We start from the raw sequence: 26,828 nt of genomic DNA, 5'->3' as shown, positions 1-26,828 counted from the left end.
CCCCCTTCCCCCCCTCTAGTGAATGGATGGTCCCACCCAGTCCTTGGCGGGAAAAGACCGCCGACCCAGCGGGCTCTCCTCGGGAGCCGGCGGACCCGAGGCGAAGTGGTGAGTGCGTGCGGAGGCGGCGGGCACTCGACAGAAGTGGGCTCGGGCCCTGGTCTTCTCGATGCCCTTCCTGAAACTGGGGGAGCCGGGGGTACTTTCAACCTAAACTACCGCTTTACTATTTCTCTACTTGGCCGGGGGGGGGGGGGGGGGGGGGGGGGGAGGGGGGAGGTTCGCGCATGCGTGACTGCTCGTGGTCGATCCAGCTGGCGCTCCCCCTGAGGGAGAGAGATTCGCGCCTGCGCAGTAGCCTGTGACCGATCCTGCTGGCGCTCTAGTCTCTTTCCTGGTAGTATTTCTCTGCGGGGGGGGGGGGGGGGGGGAGGAGGAGGAGGACGAGCGAGTTCAGGCTTGGTCTTGGTGGGATAAGGTTTGGAAGAGCAAAAATGAACCCCAGAAAGCCAGAGCCTGTTTTCTCACACCCCAGGGGCTTTAAAGTGCCTGCTATGGGCCAGATCAGACCCTGGGGCAGAGGAGAAGTCTCACAGCACAGTAAGCGCCTGCTATGTGCCACGATCTGTGCTAAGCCCTTAAGATAGCCCCTGCCTTCCTGGAGCTCCCAGCGTCATGGGGCAAGAAAGCGTGCCAACCACCCTGTGCTAATCAGACCTAAAGAGGGTAAATTGGAGATAATCAACCGGGAGAGGGGCAGGGGGAGGCGGTTTAAGAAAAACTTCTGGTTGCAGGTGAGATTTTAGTTTAATAAATGCTTGTTGACTCGACTTGGCTCACTTCATCCAGATTCAGGTTAAGGATTCATAGACTTTGTGGAGGGGCCCTGCAGGAACTTCCAAGATCCCCTGGTCCAAGCCCTTCTCACTGAGGTTACCTAAGGTCAGCTAGATAGGAGACTCTCACTCCAAATGCAGTGCATTTTCTTCCTCGGAGAAGGAGGGATGTAGTTTGGAGCTCTGGACTTTCCTTGATGACTACCCTGAAAACAAGGATAGCTGTGGTTTAGTGGAAGGAACTCTGAATGGAGAGTCTGGATTTGGAGGTCTGAATTCAGCCTCAGAACTTTCTTAGCTTTGGCAAAAAATTTTCAGTTCAATGCCTCGGTTTCCTCATCTGTAAGATGGAGATAATAATAGTATTGCCTTAGAGGTTTGTTGTGAGGATCAAATGAGGGAGTGTATATGTGCGTGTGTGTGTGTGTGTAAATCAATATATAATCAATGTCTAGGTAACTAGGTGGAATGGTGGATCAGAGTGCTGCTGGACTCAGGAAGACCTGAGTTGGAATCCAGCCTCAGACATTCATTAACTGTGTGACCCTGGGCAAGTCACTTAACCTTTCTGGGCCTTAGTTTCCTCAACTGTAAAATGGGTTTAATAACAGCATTTATGTGCCAGGGTTATTGTAAGACTAAAATGAGGTTATAATTGTAAAATGCTTTGTAAACCTTAAAATGCTACATAAATGTTGGCTCTTATATGAATACAAGGGAATATATTTATGCTGTAAGAAATGATCAAAAGGGATGGATTCAGAAAAATATGGAAAATTTGTAGAAACTGATAGAAGTGAAATGGACAGAACTAGGAGAATCATCATCATCCTCATCCTCATCATCCTCATCATCATCATCTATGGAGATGTTATGAGGAAAGTATATTAAATTAGTAAGTTTAAACTTTAAAACAGTTATATCAGTGACTTATGTGAAATATTAGTCAATTATCCTGCTCTGCATTTCCATCCGTAGCATTTCAGATTTGAGGTGACCCCAACAGATGAAATTGTTACCCCAGTTGAAAGGTCATTACTAATGCCTTTACTAAGCACTGAATGTATACGGGCCACAACCAATAGGTCCTCGTATTGATTATTCTCTTTTTAATTGATACTTTTTTTCACATTGATTTCCAAATACAACCATTCCCTTTACTCTAACCAACAAGTCATTCAGATTACTCCTGGGTAAAAAAAACTAAAATAGGAGAAGTTGTCAGTTTCTTAAATGTTTTCTGACCTTTGCTGGTACATATACTGAAGCTGTGTAGACAAGAGGACCAAATGGGTCTCCCTCTAGACCAATTTTTGTCCAGATGTAGATATGGATTTTTAGAGTAATTAGGGCTAGGGTAGTGAGCAGACTTCTGTTTTCCCATCATTATCAGAAACTCTCCCTCTCCTCTAAGAATTGACCAGTATTTTGGGACTCCTACCCCTGGTCACATTCCTTTCTGTTTCAGTCTTCATCTAAACTCTCTCATGCTCTCCCCATAGCATTACTGTTTACTATTGTATAAGTACAGCCTAGCCTTGATTATGCCATTCCCCTGCTTAAATATTTTCAGTGGATCCATAATCCCAAACTCCAGCATTTGAGGAGGAAACATTGTAGAATGGAAAGGGTGCTGAATTTACAAAAACCTGGATTTGCCTCCTGACTCCCTCTATGATCTGGAGCTAGTAACTTAATCCTTCTGTGCCTCTGTTTATTTCCTCATCTGTAAAGTGTTTGGGTTAGACTAAATGACCTCTCACATCTCTTCCAACTCTAAATCAGTGATTTTATGAGGAATCTCCATAATCTGGTCCAAATTTACTTTCTTATGTTATACTGTTTCCCTACATTTACCCTCTATCCCAAGCAGACTTTTTTTTAATAACTTTACCATTTAAAATCCTCTTCAACTGTCCAAATTTGGCCCTGTTCCAAACCTATCTCCTAGGTAAAGACTTCCTTGATCATTTGAATTGAAAGTGACATCTCCCTCCTGAATTCCTATAGCAACTATTGTCAATACATTTTTGCCTTTTTCATTGCCTTAGTTATCTTTTCATGTATATATCTTATCCTTCCAACTAGGCAAAAAATAAATATATCTTGATTATCTATTAACAGTGGAGTTCCTATAGTCTTGGAAATGGGTTATATTAAAATATCACCCAGGGTTAACAGAAAAGGATAACTTTCTCATTGCTATAAATTTGGCTTTCCTGACTTGAAGAGTTGGGAGGTTAAGGTGCAGGAGTCCTCCTCTTGTGAAAATTGTTGCTTAGGAATCTTAAATATCCCTGTTGGGCAATGGGACCTGGTTATCTGTAGAAATGGCTGAGAGGAGTAATGAGAGGAGCTTAAGTAGATTGGAAAAGTAGGAGGGGGCCAGGTCTTGAAGTGCTTTAAATGCCAAACAGAGGAGTTTATATTTGATATATTTGTTAATAGAGAACCACTGGAGTTACCACCAGAGTTTATTGAGTTGGAGGAGAGGGAGAGGCATGATGATAAAGTCAGACTTGTGTTTTAGAAAAAATCACTGTGGGAATGGTGAGCAGAAGTTCCCAAACTTATTTGACTTATTGCCCCCTTCTAAAAAAAAATTAATCACCACCCCCCTGGAAATCTTACAAACTAGGAAAAGTGCACAATTAAGTGCACAATTGCACCCAAAGCTTCTACTGCCCCCCCCCATTCCAGCCCCGACCCCTGGGGGGTGGTATCACCCACTTTAGGAACCACTGAAGAATGAATCAGAATGGGGTGTCAAGTAAGCTACTGCAGTAAATCAGATACATGATTAGGGTCAGAACTAGGGCAGTGGCTATATAAATGGAGAGCAGGGGGTGTATTCTAGAGATGTTTATGGAGGTAGAAATAATATTTGGCAGCTGTTTTGGACATGTGGGGTGAGTGAAAGTGAGAAGTCAGATGGTGTGCCAAGCATGTGAACCTGGGAGATTAGAAGGATGGTGGGTAGAATACCGGCCCTGAAGGAGCTCACACCCTCAGTGCAAAGCCAAGTTTGGGAATATTACCATCAACCAATTAACAGGCATTTATTAATGCTACCTTGTGCTACACATTGGGGAGAGATGGTTTTATTTTACTTTTTAATATAGCAATCCCTCCTCTCAAGCTTACATTCTGATTCACTGAAGGGACCATAGACCTCAAGAAAGGGAAGGAAGAAGTAGAAGGGATAAAAGGCACAAAAACAAACAACCCCCCAAAAAATATTATCGCATTTGATCCTCAAAACAACCCTGTGAGGTAGGTGCTATTATTTATCCCCATTTTACAGTTGAGAAAATTGAGGCATACAGAAGTTATGTGACTTGCCTTGGGTTACATAGCTAGTGTGTGAGGCTGCATTTGACTTCAGGTCTTCCTGATTCCAGACCTGACATTTTATCCTCTGTGCCACCAGGTGCCTCTCATTGAATGGATATCATTAAAATTTCCCATTGCTAGAAGTCTCTGGACATTCCCTCCTTCTGGGTCAAACATGTAGTCTTCTACAAATCCCTCTACACAAGAACGGTAAAGGTATAGCAGAACAAGTGAGAAGCAAGGTATAATCAGACAGGCAGGCAACAATCACTCTTCCCATAATTCTACCAATTCAGGTATAGATGAGTCCTCGTCATCCCTCACTCCTCTCTTTAAAAGCCTGGGATCTGTGCTTCTGTCTTTTACCAGACTATATTTCCCTCCATACTATCCTGCCCCCCATTTATTCTCTCCTTTGACTCTGTCCCTTTTCAAAAGTGTTTGCTTCCAACTACCCTCTTCCCCAATCTGCCCTTTCTATCATTCCCCCCTCCTCTTATCCCTTTCCCCCCTACTTTCCTGTAGTGTAAGATACCCGGTTGAGTGTGTATGTTATTCTCTCCTTAAGCCAAATCCAATAAGAGTAAGGTTCACTCGTTCCTTCTCACCTCCCCTGTCTTCCCCTTCACTGTAAAAGCTTTTTCTAGCCTCTTCTATGTGAGATAATTTACCCTATTCTGTCTTTCCCTTTCTTCTCCCAATATATTCCTTTCTCACTCCTAAATTTTATTTTATAGATATCATCCCTTCATATTCAACTCACCCTGTGCCTTCTCTCTATACATGTATATATATATTCCCTCCAACTACCCTAATACTGAGAAAGGTCTCATGAATTACATATATCATCTTTCCATGTAGGAATGTAAACAGTTCAACTTTAATAAGTCCCTAATAATTTCTTTCCATGATTTTCTTTTCATGCTTCTCTTGATTCTTATATTTAAAAGTCAACTTTTCTATTCAGTTTTGGTCTTTTCATCAGGAATGCTTGAAAGTCCTCTGTTTCACAGAATGAAAGTGCTTTTCCCTGGCACTGGGTAGCTTAATAAATGTTTGCTTCCTTCCTTTTCCCTCTTTCCTATTTTTCATCCCTGAATGCCTCAGTATCCAAAGTCTTGTTCTATGGGAAATGGACTGCTTAAGCAACTATTCAGCTGTCTCTGATTGTATCTGAGGTAGCTGCTTTGGGAGGAGAGAGCAGAGTAGGGAAAGAAACTCCTCTGTGTATGTCTGTGAGGGAGCTAGTCAGTCCCAGTGACCCATGTACTTTTAGACCCCTCTGCTCCAGGGCTCTGAGTATGGGACAAATGTGAGAGGAGAGTCAAGAGAATAGAGGAGCTCATCTTTTATATGTATCCAACGAATGTTCCCCTTTGCTAACTGTACAGCCCAGTGGAGCAGTGCCAAAAAGTAGGTTACCATTGGGGGCTAGTCTAGGAAAGCAGGGAGTATATATAAATTCAGGGAGACAGCATCAGGCTTAACCTAGGTCCTTCTGCTATTCCCTAAGGAAGTAGGTGGAGGCTGAGACTGAAGCTGAAGAGGGGACAGCAAAGGGTGAAAAAGTCTTTAGGGGAATCCAGTAACTGAAGGTGCTGAGAGGGGGATGATCTACAAATATTTCTAACTACCTACATGGGCAATGTAGGGAACATGACGTGTATGGATGTGTTTATGGTGTTGGTTATAAGTTCTGAAATGTATACAAGTCCTGATAGGTACCTGTAGATAGCTGATGAGACTGAGGGGATGTTAGTTACAAGAGGAATCCTTCTGAAAGGGGAGATTGTATTGTTTCCAGTCCCCCCCCCCCAACTCCTGTGTGTCATTTGCTAATTGTAAATAATCCTCATAAAAGTTTAGTAGGTGGGGGGTAGGGAAGCAAAACTATTGAAGTTTGGAGTTATCTGTAGGTGTTTTCCCTGACATTTTCGCCCATTACTGTAGGTGATATAGAATTGTCTAATCATTTAACTATTTTCCAAATTAGTTTATAACTACACAGTCTTAGAGTTACGATTCCCAAGATCTGGGAGACTAGAAAGATGTCTCAATTAGATATCTGTCTTTTCAAAGTAGGACTGAAAGACCTTTCCCTGTGTATCTTGCCTGCCATTTTGTCTGCCTCACCCCCCTCACTGAGGAAGATGCTGCCACTATAACTGCCCTTGGCCCACCAGTCACCATCCAGAATGGAGTAGAGTCTCAAAGCTGAGCCGCCTTAGCGTTGGGTGGTAACTGGAGGGGGAAAGATTGGATTTTCTGGGTGTGATAGTGAACCAGTATTTCTTATGGGGAAAGAAAATTTCTTGGATATATAAAATTGATGTCTGCCCCTCTCTGTCTCACAGCTGTGTTGTAGTTCCATGACGTGTCTCTCTCAACCCAAAGAGCTTTTCTCTTTTAGGTTGTGCTGGCCTCCTGCACCTCATACTTGTCTCTTTAGATCTTGAGTTGTCCATGAACGTGGAGGCTGGCTCTTTCTTACTTCTTCAGGAGAAGGTCTCTCTGAATTGGACTGCAAAGAGAGAGAACCTAGGCCTAAGAATTCTCCTGGAGGTTGAGCACAGTCCTTCTGACTCTGGAAGGCAAAGCTCTTTGAGGGACAGGGATTTTAAGGCTCAGATTTGGGGCTTTTCATAACCTTTATTAATAATATATTTCTTTAAAATGGGAATAGGTACCTGTACTACTTAGCATAGAGGGTTGTTGTGAGTAAAACTCTTTGAAAACTTTAATATGAAATATTAATGATTTTAATAATAAAATATTAACATGAATTGCTGTAATTGTAGTACCACTGAGAAAATTAAGTGTCTGGGTCCCAGGTATCTATCCTCCTTAGATGAAAAGGAGTCTGCAGAGGCTATCACTTTTCTCTCTTTTCAGACTTCTCCATTTTGGTTGATTCTTTGTCAACCGGCCTCCTGTCTCTCCTGGCTGAGCTGTTGATATATAGACTTGTACATGATGAATTGTGAACTTCTAGCTACATGCAGTGCACTTGGGTACCTTGAAGGAGACATCTACCACAAAGAACCAGATTGCTTAGGTAAGGACCTTAGGTATTAAATAAGTTGAGGAACTTTTTAATTCCTCAGCTTCTCTGAGATGGGAATTGAGTATGGGCTTAAGTAGATTCCTTGCCCCTAACTCCCAGAGAGGTCTTTTCTTCCCCCTACAGAGAGTGTGAAGGATTTGATCCGCTACCTGAAGTATGAGGATGAGACACGTGATGTGCGGCAGCAACTAGGGGCGGCCCAGATCCTCCAAGGGGACCTTCTGCCCATCCTCACCCAGCACCGCCAGGACAAACCACTCTTGGACGCTGTTATCAGGTTGGCTCCCATGACTCTTTTGTCCCCTTCTGTGGCTTCCCCTTGGGAGGGTTAGCATGGATGTAAGCTAGGAGTCCCTGTTTTGGTGGGTGAGAAAGCCTCATAGATACTCATTCACTTCCCTCATCAGGCTGATGGTGAACTTGACACAACCTGCCCTGCTCTGCTTTGGCAAAGTTCCTCAGGATCCCAACTTCCGGCATCATTTCCTGCAAGTGTTAAGCCACCTGCAAGCCTACAAAGAAGTGAGGCTGTTCTCCAGGGACTATTGAGAATTGTTGGATCGTGCTTAATGTGGATAGGATAAAGGGTTTGTTCTACATAAAGTACGTTACATCTGTGTCTCTTCCCTTCTTGACCTAGGCCTTTGCCAATGAGAAAACCTTTGGGGTCCTCAGTGAGACACTCTATGAGCTGTTGCAGCTGGTAAGTGAGCCATGTATCCTGAACCTCTGCTGTGCTCAGAGTCCCAAACTGGGCATTGTTAGAAGATATGAGGACTAGAAGCATGATCCTTGCATTCAGGGATATAATGTAATAGCTATTCTGAGTCTTGTGCTTCTTTGTTCAGTCATGTCTGACTCTCTGTGACCTCATCTGGAATTTTCTTGGCATAGATACTGGACTAGTTTGCCATTTCCTTCTCCAACTCATTTTACAGATCAGGAAACTGAGGCAAACAGGGTTAAATGACTTGTCCAGGGTCTCAGAACTAGTAAGTGTCTGAGGCCAGATTTGAACTCAGGAAAATGAGTCTAACTGACTCAGGCCCAGTGCTCTATCCATCACTCAGCTGCCCCTAGAATCCTTTCCCATCTCCCTAACCCTTATGAAAACAGCTGATACGCAGTGTTTTAAGACTTGCCAAGGACTGTACCTGTTATCTCATTTGAGCCTCACAAAAACCCTACTCTACTGGTCTGCTTACCCCTATTTTACAGATGAGAAATCTGAAGCTCAGAGATAGCAAGTGGCACAGCTAGTTGGTGTCAGAGATGGGATTCACACAAGGGTCTTATCCCACCCTCCTAAGCTGATCTCAGTGCTCTCCTTCCCAACCTCCCAAGTAAGGTGAGTTCCACAAAGTAACCAGGCCCCCTTCCTTGTGTTTTACAGGGCTGGGAGGAGAGGCAGGAAGAAGACAACTTACTAATCGAGCGGATTCTCCTCCTGGTTAGAAACATTCTCCATGTCCCAGCTGACCATGATCAAGAGAAGGTGAGTGTCAGTAACTTGTATGAACTGATGCAGAGTAAAATGAGAGACCTGTTTCTGACACTTAGCCCTTCACAGCAATGTAAGGACCTAAAACATTTCCAAAGGTCTCATGATGCAAAATGCCATCCACATCCAGAGAAAGAACTATGGAATCGGAACACAGAATGAAGGAGACTGTTTTCTCTTGTGTTATGTTTTGTTTTGTTTTGATTTTTCTCATGGTTTCTCCCATTCGTTTTAATTCTTCTGTGCAACATGACTAATGTGAAAATGTGTTTAATAAGAATGTATGTGTAGAACGCTTATAAGATTTCATGCCATCTTGGGGAAGGAGGGCAGAGGGAGGGGGAGAAAATTTAAAACTTATGGAAGTGATTGTTGAAAACTGAAAACAAATTAATAAAAAAACTTTAAAAAGAATTCTTAAAATCAAAAAGAAAAGAAAAATAAAAGTGCCTAGGTGTGAGAGATAAAGAACACCCCCTACCTTACCCCCTGCCCTGGGAGGTAAGGCATTTAGGTAAAGAGGCAAACCCCAGTTTTGGCCTTGCTTCTCCTGGCTGTGCCTGCCAAGGCTGGAGCTAAGGTGTAGGCAGATCCTGGGATGGAGGAGCACAAGGGTAGGGCTGAGGGGCTCTCACACGACCCTGCACACCTTCTCTTATGCAGAATGTTGATGATGAAGCCAGCGTCCACGACCGCCTGCTCTGGGCCATGCACCTCAGTGGCCTTGATGACCTGATGCTCTTCTTGGCCAGTTCTATGGCTGAACAGCAATGGAGTCTACACGTGCTAGAAATTGTTTCCCTCATGTTTCGGAACCAGGTGAAGCCCTAGCCTTGCCCAGTAGTCTGAAGCAGCTCTGACACTGTGGTCTGATTTGACTTCCTCACTGGTCGCCCATTCTTAGGTCAGAGCCCTGCCCCATGAGAAGTGGGGAGAGAGGGGTAACAACTTCCGAAACCCCTTTGACTCCCCTCAGAATCCTGAGCAGTTGGCCATGACGGGGCTGGCACGCTCAGCACGCGAGCAGGGTGCCGACGTGGCAGAGCTGGAGATTCTGCGACAGAGGGAGACGGCGGAGAAGAAGAGCCGGGCCCTTCAACGGAGCAGCAGGTGAGCTGAGTTCTCTTGTCCATAATGGGAGTTGGCAGGGGAATCCAGGCTCAGTTTCATAGGCTGGGAGCATTTGTTGAGGTCAGAGTATGCTTTGTACTACCAGAGCATTACCACATTTTTCAGGATGGTGGAGACAGAGTAATATTTGGGAGATAAAACATTTGGGAGGTATGAGTTGTTAGGAAAGACTTCAGAGAAAAGGAGAAGTCATACTGAACTGTCTGCTTTCCATAGACATTCTCGTTTTGGGGGATCCTACGTTATCCAGGGGCTGAAATCCATTGGAGACAGGGATGTTGTCTTTCACAAAAGTCTACACAATGTGAGTAGAGGTGTGGTAAGTTCTCTGTGCAGCTGCAGTTGGTGTATGGTCTCAGTAAAGGAGACCAAGAGGCAAAGAGAAACCTTTGCCAAGACTGAAGTTACCTGTCTCCTCAGACACAGGAACTGTGGTGTTGTGTCTCCTCATCTAAAAGCCCAGCACCAGAGAGAGATAAATGCCCTGGGAGTCCATGCAGAGGAAGGACCAGAGATATCATGGACTGAGGCATGGCGTCTTGGTGACATCCCTTCCAGGTCTACATTGATGATCTTATACCTGTCTCCTAACTCCTTCTCTAGTTTCAAACCTACAGCTCAGACATGGGGAAAGATACTCGCTATGTGCCTCGGCGCCGTCAGCTTGCCCAAGAGTCCTCTCTCCAGCGCCGTTCAGCCCTTAATGTGCGCCTTTTTCTCCGTGACTTTTGCTCAGAGTTCCTGGAGAACTGTTATAACCGCCTCATGGGCCTGGTCAAGGTGAACTTTGGAAAGACTGTAGGGGGATTAGGATGAGATTTAACGGATGGAATGAAAACATAGGGAGAGAAGTTAAGAAAAGAGATGGAGGGGAAATAGGAGATGGGGAGGGTAGAAAATAAATGAGTATTAGGAATTTGGGCAGCTAGTCAGTGCAGTGGATAGAGTGCTGGGCCTGGAGTCAGTAAGACTTATCTTCATGAGTTCAAATCTGGCCTCAGACACTAGCTGTGTGACCTTGGGCAAGTCACTTAACCCTGTTTGCCTCAGTTTCCTTATTTGTAAAATGAGCTAGAGGAGGAAATGGCAAACCACCCCAGTGTCCCTGCCAAGAAAACCCCAAATGGGGGCATGAAGAGTCAGACATGACTGAAAAGAACTGAGCAACAACAGAATTAGGAACTCTGGGGAATTTGCTTCAAGGACATGGATGTAGATGAGGAAAAGCCCTGCAAGTATCCCTGACATGTGGGACAGGGCATGGTAGGAGATGATAGGACATTATAAAAAGAAATGACTAGAAGGAAGGAGCAATGAGGAAAAGACAGGAAGAAAATCTGAAAAGGTGACCCTAGAAGATGTATAAAGAGGTATGAAAAGATCTTGGAAAACCAAGAGAGTCAGGATTCCCGGGGCTCTTAGTTATCAGTAGGACTGGGTGAAAAACAGGCTAGATAGGGTGCCCGATATTTTCTCATGATGGGACGTCCTTTTCCCTGGCATTAGGACCACCTTCTCCGGGAGAAGGCACAGCAACATGATGAGACATACTATCTGTGGGCATTGGCCTTCTTCATGACCTTCAACCGTGCCTCCAATTTTCGGCCTGGCTTGGTTTCTGAGACTCTTAGTGTCCGAACTTTTCACTTCATTGAACAGAACCTCACCAATTACTACGAGATGATGCTGACTGATCGGAAGGAAGCTGTCTCTTGGGGTCGCCGGTGAGTTACATGTCAGGAATTTCTGATGATTCTGGATTCCTAGATTCTAGCTGCATGACCCTTTAGACAGCACTTTGTCTTTGCTCAGGATTCTCATCATCAGGATAAGGAGGTTGGGATAGAGGAGGGGCAGCCTTCCATCCTCTAGTTATCAGAAGTTTGTTGCCAGATTCCTACATCTTCTCCTTTTCGTTTTGTGCCCCACCTCTCAAAACCTGCAGAATGCACCTAGCCTTAAAGGCCTATCAGGAGCTTCTGGCCACAGTGAACAAGATGGACACGTCTGCGGATGAAGCAGTGAGGGAGAGTAGCCGCATCATCAAGAGTAAGGCAGGCTTTACCCTCTGAGCCCTCTCTCTGTCTTCAGCAGTGTCTTACTCTGTCATCTCTATATCGTAACCTTCCTTCTTCAGCTCTTTAGAAGCCTGCAGGCCAGTCCTCTTGGTCTCTTTGCTTTTTCTAGACAATGTCTTCTACATAATGGAGTACAGAGAACTATTCCTGACTCTCTTTCGGAAATTTGATGAGACACGCCAGCCCCTCTCTTATCTTCGTGACCTGGTGGAGACAACTCATCTCTTCCTTAAAATGCTAGAACGTTTTTGCCGAAGCCGTGGAAATCTAATGGTGCAGGTAACAGGGATTGGGAGGACGGTAGTTTGGAGGTAGGACATTATCCTTTTTCACAATTTTTAAAAAAGTTTTTAAATTACAAAGTAGAAAATCATCAACAAAATATGGACATTTCCATATATGAAGAAGACTAGAAAATAGAGATTAAAAATGAAACTGTGAGTCTACTACATGTAACTTATTCTTTTTAACATATTATACATTGAATGGTATTCCCAACATTAGTAGTGCCTGCTTGTTTGGGAACCCTTCTTTGGTCTCCTCTGGTTTTTTCAATGTTTCATTGATGCTTCTTTTTCTCTCATAATTCTCATTGTCCTGGACCCCTCATCTTTTTTCCTCCATCTTTCCTTGTAACAAAAGTTTAGTCAAGCAAAACAAATTTGTGTTGTAATGAAAATATGTCTCTTTCTGTATCTGTGTTACAAGCCATCACCTCTGCAACCAGAGGTGCTTCATTAGTCTTCTGAGGTTGTGATTAATTATTCCATTAATCAAAATTCTTATCTTTCAGAGTTGTTCTCCTCTAAGTTCTCTTGGTTCTACTTACTTTTTGTTCTATTAGTTCGTACAAGTCTTCCCAGATTTGTCCGAATCTATCTTTTATGTAGAGAGCTCTTCCTTCTTACCTTCTCTACAACCAATCCAGAGTTCTGAACCTTCTCTCTCTCTCTATGGATGTGGCAAGGATTTCTTAGTATTCCAAATGACACCAAACCTTTCACACAGTTTCCTCCCTGCTTCCTTGTCAGCATAATTCTGGCCTACCCAGTCTAAATATACTACTGAAATTTTAGTTAGATTACAATATTTTCACAATTAGGCAGCATGGTCTGGTGGAGGAAGTGAATTTTTCCCCACTTTATTGAGCCTGAAAAACTTTTTTAATAGCAAAACTTTTTTTTAGGGCAAAATATATATTTTTTTATTAATTTATTTGTTTTTATTTTTTTTACACAAAAGAAAACAGTCTTCTTCATTCTACAGTCCAATTCCATAGTTCTTTCTCTGGATTTGGATTTTGCCTCGAGTCCACTGGGAATTTTTTAGGTTCTTGCATTGCTGTGAAGGGCTGTCTACCAGAAAAATTCCTCACACGCTGATTGTTACTGTCTACAGTGATCTGCTGGTTCTGCTCCTTTCCCTCAGCATCAGTTTGTATAAGTCCTTCCAGGCCTCTCTGAAATCTTTCTTTTCATCATTTCTTATAGCATTTTTTCTTATAGTGTTCCATTGCATTCATATACCACAACTTGTTCAGCCATTCCCCAGTTGATGGGCATCCCTTGATTTCCAGTTCTTGGCCACCACAAAGAGAGCTGCTATAAATATTTTTGTGCATGTGGGACCCTTTCCCATTTTTATGATCTCTTCGGGATACAGTCCTAGAAGCAGTATTGCTGGGTCAAAGGGTATATGCACATTTTTGTAGCCCTTTGGGCATAGTTCCAAATTGCTCTCCAGAATGGTTGGATTAACTCACAGCCCCACCAACAATGAATTAGTGTTCCAACTTTCCCACATCTTCTCCAACATTTATCATCTTCCTGTTTTGTCATGTTAGCCAATCTGATAGGTGTGATGTGGTACCTCAGAGTTGTTTTGATTTGCATCTCTCTCATCAATAATGATTTAGAGCATTTTTTCATATGACTATAGATGGTTTTAATTTCTTCCTCTGAAAACTGCCTGTTCATATCCTTTGACCGTTTTATCAATTGGGGAATGATTTGTAGTCTTATAAATTTGACTCAGTTCTCTATATATTTTAAAAATGAGGCCTTTATCACAGACACTAGTTGCAAAAAATTCTTTCCCAGTTTTCTGCTTCTTTCGTAATCTTGGTTGCATTGGGTTTGTTTATGCAAAAACTTTTCAATTTAATCTAATCAAAATTATCCATTTTGCACTTCATAATGTTCTCTATCTCTTGTTTAGTCATAAATTTCTCCATAAATCTGACAAATACACTATTCATTGCTCCCCTAATTTGTTTGTAGTATCAGTCTTTACACCTAGATCATGTATCCATTTGGACTTCATTCTTGTGTACGGTGTCAGGCATTGGGCTATGCCCAGTTTCCACCACACTGCTATCCAGTTTTCCCAGCAGTTTGTGTCAAACAGTGAGTTCTTATCCCAGAAGCTGGGGTCCTTGGGTTTATCAAACAGTAGATTGCTATATTCATTGACTACTGTGTCTTGAGTACCTAACCTATTCCACTGGTCTACCCTTATAATTCTTAGCCAGAACCAAGTGTTTTTGATGATTGCTGCTTTATAATACAATTTGAGATGTAGTAGGGCTAGACCACCTTCCTTAGCATTTCTTTTAATTAATTCCCTTGATGTTAATGTCAAAAATTTTTTGTGAACTTTCCTATGATACTAGTTGTACTGAGTGTCCTGGATCGACAAAAAGCTGCAATGTTTTCAATAATACATCCAAATGTGTATGTTATTAGTCATAACAGTGTCTCTGGAGATGTTTTTTAAATGAACAACATATACAAACGACACATGTAATTTATCTACAGAAAGTCTATTTGTATGTCATCATAATGAATCATATAACACATACTTGGTGCAAATATGGATTTGCACAGATGATGCAGTAACTCTGCAGCCCCAGAGGGGCCCTTGGCCCACATGTGGGGAACCACTGGAATGAAAGGAATCCAACCTCAAAGTCAGATGACTTCTGCTATAGTCCTCATTCAGCCATTTTGAATAAATCATTTATCCTTTTTATATTACAGTTTCTTAAACTATACAATTCTGAAAATGCCCTATCAAAGGAGACATTGTGAGGACAAAATAAAATAATGATTTAAAATGCTTGATTCAGTTTAATTTAGCAAACATTTAGATTGTAAATAGGATCAACAAGAAAATTGTGAGGCAGATCATAACCTTTCTATGACTTAGTAGATAAGACCCAGTGGGTGTTTTGAAGCATGGAGATAAAGAGACTAGTCAGATGTCAGTGACTTGTTCAGTCTCTTTTCAGTCGTGTCCAGCTCTTCATGATCCTATTTGGGGTTTTCTTGGTGAAGATACTGGATATGGTTTGCCATTTCCTTCTCCAGCTCATTTTACAGATAAGGAAACTGAGGCAAACAGAGTTAAATGACTTGCCCAGGGTCACACAGCTAGTAAGTGTCTGAGGTCAGATTTGAACTTAGGAAGAGTCTTCCAGACTCCAGGCTCAGTGCTGTATCCATTGTGCCACCTAGAACTACTAAGGGTCAAAGACAGGATTTGAATCAAGGTCTTTCTAATATCCCCACACTATCTACCATGTCATACTGCCTCTATGAATATAATATGAAATACAATATGGTCAGCACAGAAGGGAAGTATGGCATGCCCTAAAGAGTCCCAAAGAGAGAGAACTAATTTTCTGTCTGGGGGATCAAGAAAAGCTTCATGGGGAAGAGAGGACTTGAGTGAGCTTGGTTTTGAGGGTCTGTCAGGGTCTCATCAGGTACAAATGGAGAAAGGGTGCAGAGTCAGAAAGGCCTTCATGTGCACAGGCCAATTTAGCTAAAGAATATGTTCTATTAAAGGAGGTATTGTTGAAGTTAGATTATGGGAGGCTTTGAAAGCCAAGGTTAAAGAGTTTGGATTTGCTTCAGTAAATATTGAGAAAGCTACCAAAGATTTTTGAATATGTGAGTGATATAATCAGTTCATTAGAAAGATGACACTGTTAGTAGTGAATTAAGTAGACTGGAACAGAAAGAGACTGGAGGTGGGGAGCCTGGGAGACATTACAGTGGTTTAGGGTGAAAAGGATTGAGTTCCTGGATTAAGATGATGGCAGTGGGAATGGAATTCCAGTAATAATTACAACCATTTATATAGCATTTTAAGGTTTGAAATATGCCCTATGTCCATTATTGCATTTATTGACTTACACCAGTGCCGTGATTTAGGTAGTACAGAGGTGGCGTTACATTCATTTTATTCAGACCCTAAGATTTGGCAGAGTTCTTGTGGTTTGCTTGTGTCACCCAGCTAGAAAGTATCAGAGGTAGGCCTTCCTGACTGAACTTGACCCTGAAGTCATGATGTAGTTCTTCCCCCTCAAATGGAAAAGAGGAGATGGATAGATCGGAGATATATTGGGGTCTTAAATGCATTGGATTTCAAAATTGATTGGATGAATAAGTGGGGTTGTAGAAGAGAAATATCACAGAGGACCTCGTGGTTTGAAGCATATGTTACAGAGATTAGTGAAGCCAATAGCAGGAATAGGGATGTTCGAAGAAAGAGCAAGTCCTTGGCCAAAGATGTTCAGGTATGGAGACACAGGGAACTTGAGGTGCCCTGGTGATAAGCTGGTGGAACTGTGTGAGAGAGTGTTGGAAATGTAGGCCTGGAGCTGCAGAGAGGTGGACTAGGGAACCATTTGCATCAAGTTGGCAACTGAAAACAATAGATGAAGGAGCCACAGAAAAGGGGGCTAAGAGCAGAGGCCAAGAGAACAGTAGACTTTAGAGCATGAGAAAAGAGAATGCACTTCACAAATGCAGAGGTTTATGCTGGAATTTTGCTGTAACATTTTGTTACAGTGAGAGACCCTTAGTTAGGAAGACCTATTAAAAGGGCTACTGTGACTGAAGAGCCAAAGGAACCTGCATATGAGGCAGTTTTCCCAACAGGGTTCCAGGTGTGTTGTCAGTTACCCAGCTAGTCAGTAAGTTCATTGAAAGCAGAGACTTCTTTTTGGAATGACCCCATGGTTGTGTTGGTATATGGAATTTCCCATTAAGGAGACTCCCTTCACTTGTGCAGATTGACTTGTTTCCTGTAACTTAGTTGTAGAGCTGTCCAGAGAGGAACACGACTTGCCCAGGGTCACACAAATAATACGAGTATGTGGCAGAGGTAAAACTTGAACCCAGGTCTTCCTGACTGCAAGGCTGATTATCAATCCACTGTGCCACATTATCTCTTGATGTTATAATAAATAAACAAAATTTATGTGACACTTTAAGTTTGCAAAGCACTTTGCATAAGAATTTGATTTGCTCCTCACATCAACCCAATTAAGGTAGATGTTAATATTATCCTCATGAGGAAACTGAGTCTCAGGTTATGTGACTTGGCCAGGATCACGTAACTAATAAGTGTCAGATGAGATTTGAGCCCTGGTCTTCCTGACTCCAGTCCAGCAAGTTAACCTCTACACCATGCTTCCCCTATTTAAGATGAACTCCAGCCAGCTAGTACATATTATGTCCCATTTGTTTGCAGTGCAACTGATCCACCAATGAGAAGGGCTATTTTGGTGCATGGACAATGGAAGCTCCTCCCTCCATAGAGGGACAGGGGATTGATGATAAGGAGAAAATTTCAGTCATTGCCATGAGAGGGGAGGATTGGCCCCCTGGGTGTCCTGCCAACTGTTACAGAATTAATATTTCCACCTCCAACACCACCTTTATCCTCCTCAACAGAACAAAAGAAGGAGAAGGAAGAAGAAAAAGAAGACACATACTCAGTCCACAGCCTCTGCTGGTAATGTTCCTCAACTCCCAGAGGATCCAGAGGCCATGTGGCCAGCCCTGGCTGAGCAGCTGAAGCTCTGTGCCCAGGTGGGTGTCTACAGAGACTATGAGTAGAATAGGTCTAGAAAACATTCTTCTTGCCTTCACAAGCCTGTCCTTCCCTAGAATTCTAAACTCACTCTGGACTCGGTGGTTCCCTTTGATGCTGCTTCAGAGGTGCCAGTGGAAGAACAACGGACAGAAGCTATGGTGCGGATCCAGGACAGTCTTGTGGCAGGGCAGGCCCCCGAGGCCCTAACCCTCCTTCGGTCAGCCAGGTTAGGACCCTGCCTTTTCATCTTTCTGGGCCTGCTGTGCAGATGCTTTATCTTTTGTGAGACCTCCATGGAGAGACACCCTCACGGCTATTACAACAGTCACTTTATTAGTCTTTTCTGGTCTGCAGGCCATAAACCAAGTCACTTTCTCTGAAACTGAGTCCTGAGTCCAGGGGCCCCTAGACTTTTATTTTAATTCTTAAAGGTACCTAAGCCTTACTGCATTCATGGCCAACACGTAGAGTAATTCTATTAATGCTAAATCCTTCCCAATGCCATATCTGTCCTAAGCAGAATCTCTGCCTCTCTTCTTTTTTCCCAGAGAAGTTTGGCCAGAAGGGGATATATTTGGCTCCCCAGATTTTTCCTTGGAGGAGGAAGTTGAGCTGCTGAGACAGATCTTCTCTGCCCCCCTTCCTCGTGAGTATCTGGATCCTTCCTATCCTCTCATCGAGGTACAGAGGGAATGAATGTATGTAAAAGGATCTGCTATTAACTGGTGACTGACTGCTCACATTACCCACTGCTGTTTCCCTCCCTGTTTATAGGGCAGCAGGAGCCTGAAGAACACGATGGGGAGGAAGAAGAAGGAGAAGAGGAGGAAGAAGAAGAAGAGGGCTTGCAGGCTGTCCAGGTTTTGGAGAAGGAGTTTATCTTCCTAGACTACCTGAAAAGGTGACACAGAAATGGGAAAGGGGTAGGTTGGCTCTGTGGTACAGGGAGCAGAAAGGAGAGTGTCTGACTTGTGAAATCCTCCTTTTCCTTCTTTGCACTTGACTGTAGATTTGCATCCTCTGCTGTTGTCAAAGCCTATGTACTATTACTGCAGAACTACCAGAAGAACAGCCCCCACACCAATCACTGTGTGGTTAAGATGCTGCACCGACTAGCCCATGACCTCAAAATGGAAGCCTTGCTCTTCCAGATCTCCCTCTTCTGTCTGTTTAATCGGCTGTTTAATGACCCTGCTTCTGGAGCCTATAAAGTGAGGGGAAACTGAGGAGGGTGGAAATGGAGGAAGCCCTAGACTAGGTAAAAGGCAGAGGGATGGAGATGTCAGTGGAGAAAAGGGAGAATGAAAGGATGTGGAGAGCTGGAGGAACAAGAGGAATGAAGCGACGTGGGCTGGGGCGGGGGGGGGAAGGTGAGAGATTTAAGAAGGTAAGGGAAACTGTTTCCAGAGTTGAACTGAGGGTACAAGGAGCTGATTGTTGGGAAGGGATGTAGTGAGGTGGTGTCTGCAGCGTCCTGACAACAAGTACCTGAGCCTTCCTGCTCTGATGTCTCCCTACCTCCAGGAACTGGTCACTTTTGCCAGATATGTGCTGGCCAAGTTCTTTGAATTGACTGAAGTCAACCACAAGGCCTTTGTGGAACTTCTCTTCTGGAAGAACACAGCTGTTGTGCGGGAGATGACTGAGGGTTATGGTTCTCTGGATGCCGAGTAAGTGTAGGCAGGGGAGACTGTTGAGGGAGGACAGAGAGTCCAGGGAAGCCTCAAGAGGCTGTTCTAGAAGGGGAGACAATATTGCCAACTGACCTCAAGATGATTGGAGAAACCTCAAGAATTCACGTGAATGTGACTGTGTCACAGTGAAAATGCAGGGCAGAGCCTGTACTCCCTTGACCCCAGAACTATCTTGGCTGGACTGCTTTCTTTCTCATGGTTTTCCTTGCCCTCTGCTACCCAGTGTTCTCTTGATCCATTTGCCCTCCACCTGAGCATAGAAAAATGCTGCTTATGTCCTTAACTGCATCTAGGGAAGGGAGGGGAGGCAGGCAGACCTGTGCCCACTGCCCTCGAGTCTTATGTGGTTCAATTTCCTTTGTACTTAAAGATCTTTTTGGGTCTGATAGGGGACCTCCATGCCTTTTGCTGCTCCCACTGAGGCCAGCAATTCTATTCCTTCCCCTCCCAATCTCTTGTAGGTCATCTAGCCGGAAACCTCCCAAGTGGAATCCAGAGGAGGAGAAACAGCTACAAGAGCTGTACCTGGCCCACAAAGACATAGAAGGTTATGTGAGAGCATGGATGTAATCAACCAGCCAGCATGTTTTGAGTGTGTACCAAATGCCAGTCCCTGGGCACACAAAGACAAAAATGAAACAGTAGGGGGAGACTGTGTGTATGTGTGTGTGCGCGCACGCGCGTGCATGCAATACAAAGTAATTTTGATATCTGGGGTGGGAAGATGAGGAAAGGCCTTACACTGAGCTGAGTTTCGGAGAAAAGTAGCCATTCTAAGAGGTGATGGTGAGAAGAAAATGAATTCCAGGACTGTAGAAGGGCACAGATATGTGTAAAATTTAGCAAGAAGGCTGGTTTGGAAGGGCGGTAATGAATAATAACTCTGGAAAGGTAGCTTGAAGTTAGGATTGGGAAGAGATGTAAATATCAAACAGCAGATTGTGTGTTGGACCCTAGAAGTAAGAGGGAACCACCAGTGTTTATTGACCAAGAGAGTGACATGGCCAGAGTGATGTGCTTTGGGAAAATCCTTCTGGCAGCTGTGTGGAAAATGGATTAGAGGGGAGAAGTGAGGAAACCAATGAGGAAGCTCTTGCAGTAGTCCCAGAGAGACATGATAAAGGCCTGAACAAAAGTCGTCACCACATGAGTAAAGAGAAGGGAAAAGATATGAGAGATGTTGTAGAGGTACATCACAGAGCTTGGAAACTGATTGGATATGTGGGATGAGGGGGAGTGACCAGTCCAGGTTGAGTCTAAGGTTGTAAACCTGGGAAGCTAGTGGGGGTTGGGGGGGCGGGGAAATAGTGAGTTGTCTTTTGGACATACTGAATTTCAGATACTTACAGGACGTGAATGTCCAGTAGGCAATTGGAGGTGCAAGACTCAAAGCTTAGGAGAGGTGGAGGCTGGAAATAGAACTCTGGAAGTCATCTGCATGGATATGATAATTAAACCCAGGGGAGCTAATCAATTCATCAAAAATGATGAAGAGAATAAGGACAAGGCCCCAGGGCAGAACTTTAGATTATAATCAATGAGAATGAGATATTAATGATGATTTAGCAAAAAGGACTGAGAAGTGGTCCAAAAGTCATTGAAAGTCATGAGGCATAGTTGAAAGAATACTTGCTATGGAGTCAAAAAACCTAACTTTGACATCACTAGGTTTCAGTTGGCAAAGAAAAGAGCTGAACTAGATGACCTCTGTATTCTTTTCCAGTTTTAAGTCTACAGTCCAGTGAAATATATGATCCCCATAAGGCTTTAAGCCCAGAAGGGCTTGGAATGGAGGCCAATGAGCTCTAGATCTCCCTTTACTCACTTATTCCTCCTTTTTCTCCAGGTGAGGATGTGATAGATGCCATATTGGCACGCCTAAATACTACAACTCGTTCTCGAAAACAAGTGATCCACCATTTGGTTCAACTTGGACTAGCTGACAGCATCAAGGATTTCCAAAGACAAAGGCAGGCATCCTTAGGGAATTAGGGATTTTCTTTCCCTTCTCTACTACTCTTTTCCTCCACTAATCTTGATTTTTCTCCAAACAGGAAAGGAATAAACTTGGTTTTGTGGACAGAAGATCAGGAGTTAGAATTGCAGCGACTCTTTGAAGAGTTCCAGGATTCCGATGGTGAGGTGATGGCTGGGGAAGGGTTTCTGGAAGGGGGGCCAACATAAACTGATTCCTTCCACCACTACTTTTCATCCTCCACGCTGGGCTCATTGTTCCTTTAAAAAGCATTATAAACTACTTATCTCAACCAATGCAAATGTAACAAGCAGTAAAACCATAAAATCTAAATGAATTACATTTTCAAGAGAACACTAGTTATCTATCTTGTGTCCTCTTGATGTCCTTCCATCTTTGTACCTTAAAAGTTTCATTATATTCACAGTCCATGCATGTGTTCTTCTAATTCTGCTTTCTTCTATTTCTATAATAAGTATTTCTATGCTTAAATTTATCATCTTTATCACTTTTAATGGCATAGTAGGATTCATGATATAATGGAAAGAGGCTTTGGAGTAAGAATCTCTACTCTGTTCCTTCCTATGAGACCTTGGGCAAGTCATTCTTCTCATCTATAAAAAGAGGGGCCTTGAACTAAATAATCTCTAAGGGCTCTTTTAACTATAAACATATGAATTCTATTCAACTATGTTCACACATCATAGTTTATTTACCTATTCCTTAATTATTAGACATAAAGATTGTTTCCAGCTTTGAATACTATGAATAAAACATTAAATCTTCCCTTCTATCATTTGAATAAACAAATTTTAAAAAAACCAACATTTATTAAGTACTGGTGATGTGCAAGTTCTGGGGACACAAATAGAAAGTAAGATAATCAATTGCAACAAAATTTATTCAGTGCCTACTACGTGCAGGCTACTTTTCTGACTGTTGGGGGAGAAATAAAGCTTACTTAAAGCCCAACCCTCACCTCAAAGACCTTACCATCTAGTAAGAGAATATCCTGTACATGGAACCATAATACAGAATAATGCTTGTTAAATGTATCAAATAGGTTCAGAATAACTTTCTTTATGAAGTGTGAAGGAAAAGTTGTTATTAGTCATCATCATAATTGCTAACATTTATGTAGCGCTGTAAGGTTGGCAAAGTGCTTTTCATGCATCATTTCATTTGATCTTTGCAACAACCCTGGGAGGCCGGTGCTGTGGTTATCCCTATTTTTCAGGTGGAGAAGTTGAGGTTGAGAGACAGTAAGTGTCTAATGTGGAATTTGCATCTGATTCTTCCTAACTCCAATTTCTGTGTTCTTTCCACTAGGCCAATTTGTCTATTACTTATAGGGGATTAGGAAAGGCTTCATGGTAGAGGTGGCATTTGATTTGGGCTTTAAAGAATAAGTAGGAGTCCAATGAGTGAAAATGAGTGAATACATAGGGAATATATACAAGGTGTGTAGAAAAACATGAACCAAGCCATGGGAAAGTACAAGTCATGTTTGGGAAATAGTAGTCTGTCTTTTGACATGTGGTGAATAAGATGAGGTTAAGCCAGTAGCAGGTAGTACTAGATTATGGAGGGCCTTGGACACTGGATCAAGGAGTCTGAACTTTATTTAGGCAGTAGGGAGCTATGAACTTTTGGAATAGAGGGCTGATGTGACCTAATAGTGGATAAAGCACTGGTCCTAGAATCAGGAAAACTCGAGTTCAGATGTAGCCTCTGGAACCTTCTGGCTATGTGTGCCTGGATGAGTCAGTCAACCTGTTTTCCTCAGTTTCCTCAATTGTGAAATGGGGATAAGAACAGTACCTACCTTACAAGCTTTTTCTGAGGATCCAATGAGATACTATGTGTAAAAGTGCTTAGCACCGTGCCTAGCACATAGTAGGTACTTTTAAAATCCCCACCCCCATTATACACATTAGGAAATCTAGTAGCAGGATAAAGGATGGATTGAAGATGGAAGAGACTAGAGAAGAATTATCTAAAAGAGGCTCTTTCAAGAAGTCCAGATGGGTAGTAATGGAGGCTTGTGTTGAGTTCTTGGCAATCAGAACAGAGAGATGTGTACAGAAAGAGAAGATTAGGGAGACAGAGAAGTTATAGAATTTGGTAATCGTTGGATATGAGAAATGAGGAAAAGGAAAGAGCTAAAGAAAACACATTTTCAAATATGGGAGATTGAGTAAATACTGCTGATAGAAATAGTGAGTCAGAAATGGGGATTTAGGAGAAAAAAAGCACATTTGGAGATTGATAGAATTTGCGATATCCATTGAAACATTGAGGTAGAGGGATGCTTGGAGTCAGTTAGAATTGATCATCTGTAGACTGGAGAAGAGGTATATACAGTTGAATACGTAGTTCTGTGAGTAATCGACATACAAGGGGTATTGAAGCCATGGGAATTAATGAAGTTGCCAAGGGAAAAAATGCAGAGAGAGAAGTAAACAGGGCCAAGGGAAAAACCTTGAGGAACTTAAGGGATCAGAACAAGATTGAGCAGAGAAGAGAATACGAAAGAAAAACCAGAAAATGTATGTCTCCTACACTCAGAAAGGAGAGATCTGGAAAGAGAAAAGGTAGTCATCAGTGTTAGATGCTGAGGAAAGGTCAGGAAAGATTAAGGATGAAAAATGGCCATTTGGATTTGGTGATGAGGAAGTCATTCATGATATAGAGTAGTGGAAGGAGAAACCAGGTTGCAGGGGGTTAAGGAGAAGGCATGTGGTGAGGAACAGAGAAGCATCTGGTACAGAAGACTTTTAAAGTGTAGGGGCAGGGGAAGAGAAGGCAGTAGCAGGGTGCTGGAGGAGGCCAGAAGGGATGGACTGAGTGCCACAGGTATAGAAGAGGAATTGGCTTCATCAGGGAGTGCACGTACCAGAGAGAAGGAAGAGACTAGGTGATGATACTGGGAAAAGGCAAAGAGTGGAGTCGGGGCGTTTAGGGGCAAGGGGTGTCTCCTTAGATGTCTTCAGCCTTCTCTGTGAAGTAGTGGGGGGTGAGGCAGCGGGCTAGGGATGTGTGGTGCAGGTGCAGGTGGGCTTTTGAGAAGGGAGGAAAAGGATTGGAACAGTCAGTGTGGGAAATGTGATAGACTTCGATTATGGAAATATTATTCAGTAGCATTTTGGGAAGTAATGGGGTCAGGTCAGCCTCCTCCTACAATTGTCTGGTCTCTTGTTCTCCTCTGTTTCCTGCTTCTGGACCTTCTCCCTATTTGTCCCTTTCTGCAGATGTCCTGGGTCATATCATGAAGAACATCACGGCTAAGCGCTCACGGGCCCGGATAGTAGAGAAACTTTTGTCCCTGGGGCTGGTTGCAGATCGACGGGAGTTGCACAAGAAGCGCCGGAGGAAGCCTGGGACTCCCAATCTTGTAAGCAGGATCTTGGTGCTGTTTCCACACTGAGCCCTTTTCATGTCATTGTTTTTGGTTATTTCCATGTCTTCTAGTGAAGTGGGCAGAAATCAGAAGGTTCCACTCGATATTCCTCAGCTTTCTCTATATTCTAACCCAGCTTATGCCTGCTTCCTTCCAGCTGGATGGAAATGATCCTTTGAAGGACCCTGACCAGGAGGATCCAGAGGAAGAAGAGGACGATCAGCTTCTAGGGGAAGACAGTGAAGAGGATGAAGAGGATCCAGAGGCAGAAACAATCCAAGGCACATCAGTCCACATACCCCACAGCCTGAGGGAAATCCTGCAGGAGGAAGGTGCTGAGACTGGGAGCAGAGACTTGGGGTTAGAGAGCCTGGGATGGAGGGCCACAAGGCACATCATTTTCCCTTTACCTCTTCAGACTTCTCTGCCCCCATTCTTTGGCTCCAGAGCAGCCTGATTCGAATAGCTGATGACCGGGAGGAAGATGGTAAGAGGGGACTCTTTGAGGAGTAGGGCATAGAAGCCTTCTGAGGACCTGAATTGAGGCCTAGAGGGGACAGTCTTTCTCCCTCATCTGCGTCTGTCCGTTCTGTTTCTAGGCTGCTCCCAGCCTGTGGCCTTGGTGCCTCTGACAGAGGAAAATGAGGATGCGATGGAGAATCAAGACTTCCAGAAGCTATTGAGAAAGCTGGGGATTCGGCCTCCAGCCTCAGAACAGGTGAGTGCCTTAGCTTGGTGAGGGGCCAGACTGGGGACTGGTGCTTTTCTTGCCTTTCTCCCCATTCAGTCCATCAGCCTTGACTTCCCTGACCACTTAGGAATCTTTCTGGCGAGTTCCAGCAAAGCTGAGTCCTGCATTGCTGCGGAGGGCAGCAGCTTCTTTGAGTCAGACAGGGCCCGAGCCACAGTCTACAGACCACCCAGAGCAGGGGTTCAGCAAGGAGAAGGAGGCTCCTGCCCCAGTGTGCCCTGTGGCAGCAAAAAAACGGAAAATTGATCTAGAGTCAGCAGGTAACAGGTCTGGGATTAGGGGACTGGCTAGGGGCACTGAAGCGGCGGGCAGGCATTCGGTCCCTTACTGGTATCCCTCACTGGGCCATTTCAGATGGAGAAGCTGGTAAGGAGCCGTCAAGTTCTGGACCCCAGAAGGAACAAATACTAGACAGTGATGGGGAGGAGGAAAAGAATGAAAAGAAAAACAAAGGTAGGGCTATGTGTCTGCCTGTCTGTGTGTGATACTTGCCCCCTGTCCCTTCTCTCCATTACACTGTATGTTTTTCTGTACCTTTATGTAACACCTTCCTCCTGTCTTCCTTCTCCATTACTGCATGTGTAGGGGGGTGTGTGTGTGTTTGTGTATATAATCCTTCATTCCTATTCTTTCTCTCCATTACCCTGTACATGTGTGTGTGTGCCTGTGTATAATACCTTTTTTCTGTCTTCCTTCTTCATTACCGTGTGTCTGTGTACAATAACCTTCCTCCTATTCTTCCTCTCTGTCATCCCTCTCAGAAGACCCTGATCATTTCCCCTCCCTTCAGATCTCATAGATTCTGATCCAGACTCCCCTGAGCCCCCCAGGATTCACAAGAGGAGGAGGTTTCTGATTGAGGATGAAGATGACTGAGAAGCTGACTTTGGTGTGACATGACAGGATGCCCCAGTGCTGGTGCCCACATCTGCCTCCCAGGAGCAGCTGCTGGAGCAGACTGGCAAAGCGGGGTGTGGACGTTTCCTCCCTGAAATTTTCATTTGAGTGTATTTGTTTGTTTCCTAGGGTAACAGGCCCTGCCCTTCTTTAGCCCTTGGTTACATGCCTTGTCCCCCAGCTTTGGAGCTTTGGGAGGGGTTGAGGGGGCAACCCACAGGTGCCTCTTGTTTTGTGCTTTGTTATGAATTAAAGCATCAAATAAAAACCTGCTTCTGTTGA

General features: G+C 43.7%; 1 protein-coding gene across 2 annotated transcripts; it reads left to right on the top strand.

Annotated features, from left to right (window-relative positions):
• The first annotated feature begins 25 nt into the window (after nt 1-25).
• On the top strand, nt 26-26,828 carry TIMELESS (timeless circadian regulator). 2 transcript variants are annotated; one of them, XR_011977222.1, is made up of 29 exons: nt 26-108; nt 7,062-7,224; nt 7,357-7,510; nt 7,641-7,755; nt 7,874-7,936; nt 8,627-8,728; nt 9,398-9,553; nt 9,711-9,844; nt 10,082-10,169; nt 10,469-10,645; nt 11,372-11,589; nt 11,811-11,914; nt 12,053-12,222; nt 17,688-17,825; nt 17,904-18,055; nt 18,378-18,475; nt 18,604-18,730; nt 18,839-19,040; nt 19,354-19,499; nt 19,985-20,070; nt 21,370-21,493; nt 21,578-21,660; nt 24,750-24,892; nt 25,056-25,230; nt 25,317-25,385; nt 25,498-25,616; nt 25,694-25,909; nt 26,004-26,102; nt 26,440-26,828. XR_011977222.1 is itself a non-coding variant. In XM_072655056.1 (29 exons), exons 2-29 carry the CDS (start codon nt 7,140-7,142, stop codon nt 26,523-26,525), a joined length of 3,606 nt encoding a protein of 1,201 aa, XP_072511157.1. In that variant the 5' UTR covers nt 26-108; nt 7,062-7,139; the 3' UTR covers nt 26,526-26,828. The 2 variants fall into 2 exon arrangements, 1 of the variants encoding a protein (XP_072511157.1); XM_072655056.1 differs by having other exon boundaries at nt 25,717-25,909.

This window comes from Notamacropus eugenii, chromosome 3, assembly GCF_028372415.1.
Source record: "Notamacropus eugenii isolate mMacEug1 chromosome 3, mMacEug1.pri_v2, whole genome shotgun sequence".
Lineage (NCBI taxonomy): Eukaryota > Metazoa > Chordata > Mammalia > Diprotodontia > Macropodidae > Notamacropus > Notamacropus eugenii.
Note: the sequence above shows the minus strand (reverse complement) of the source record. Positions and strands in the feature narration are given on the sequence as shown.

Bases quoted from the DNA above. Each gene is read 5' to 3' on its own strand.
- TIMELESS (XM_072655056.1), top strand. From the start codon at position 7,140: ATGATGAATTGTGAACTTCTAGCTACATGCAGTGCACTTGGGTACCTT. The intron at 7,511-7,640 runs GTTGGCTCCCAT...TTCCCTCATCAG, and splicing joins CTCTTGGACGCTGTTATCAG to GCTGATGGTGAACTTGACAC. The intron at 21,661-24,749 runs GTGAGGTGATGG...CCCTTTCTGCAG, and splicing joins AGAGTTCCAGGATTCCGATG to ATGTCCTGGGTCATATCATG.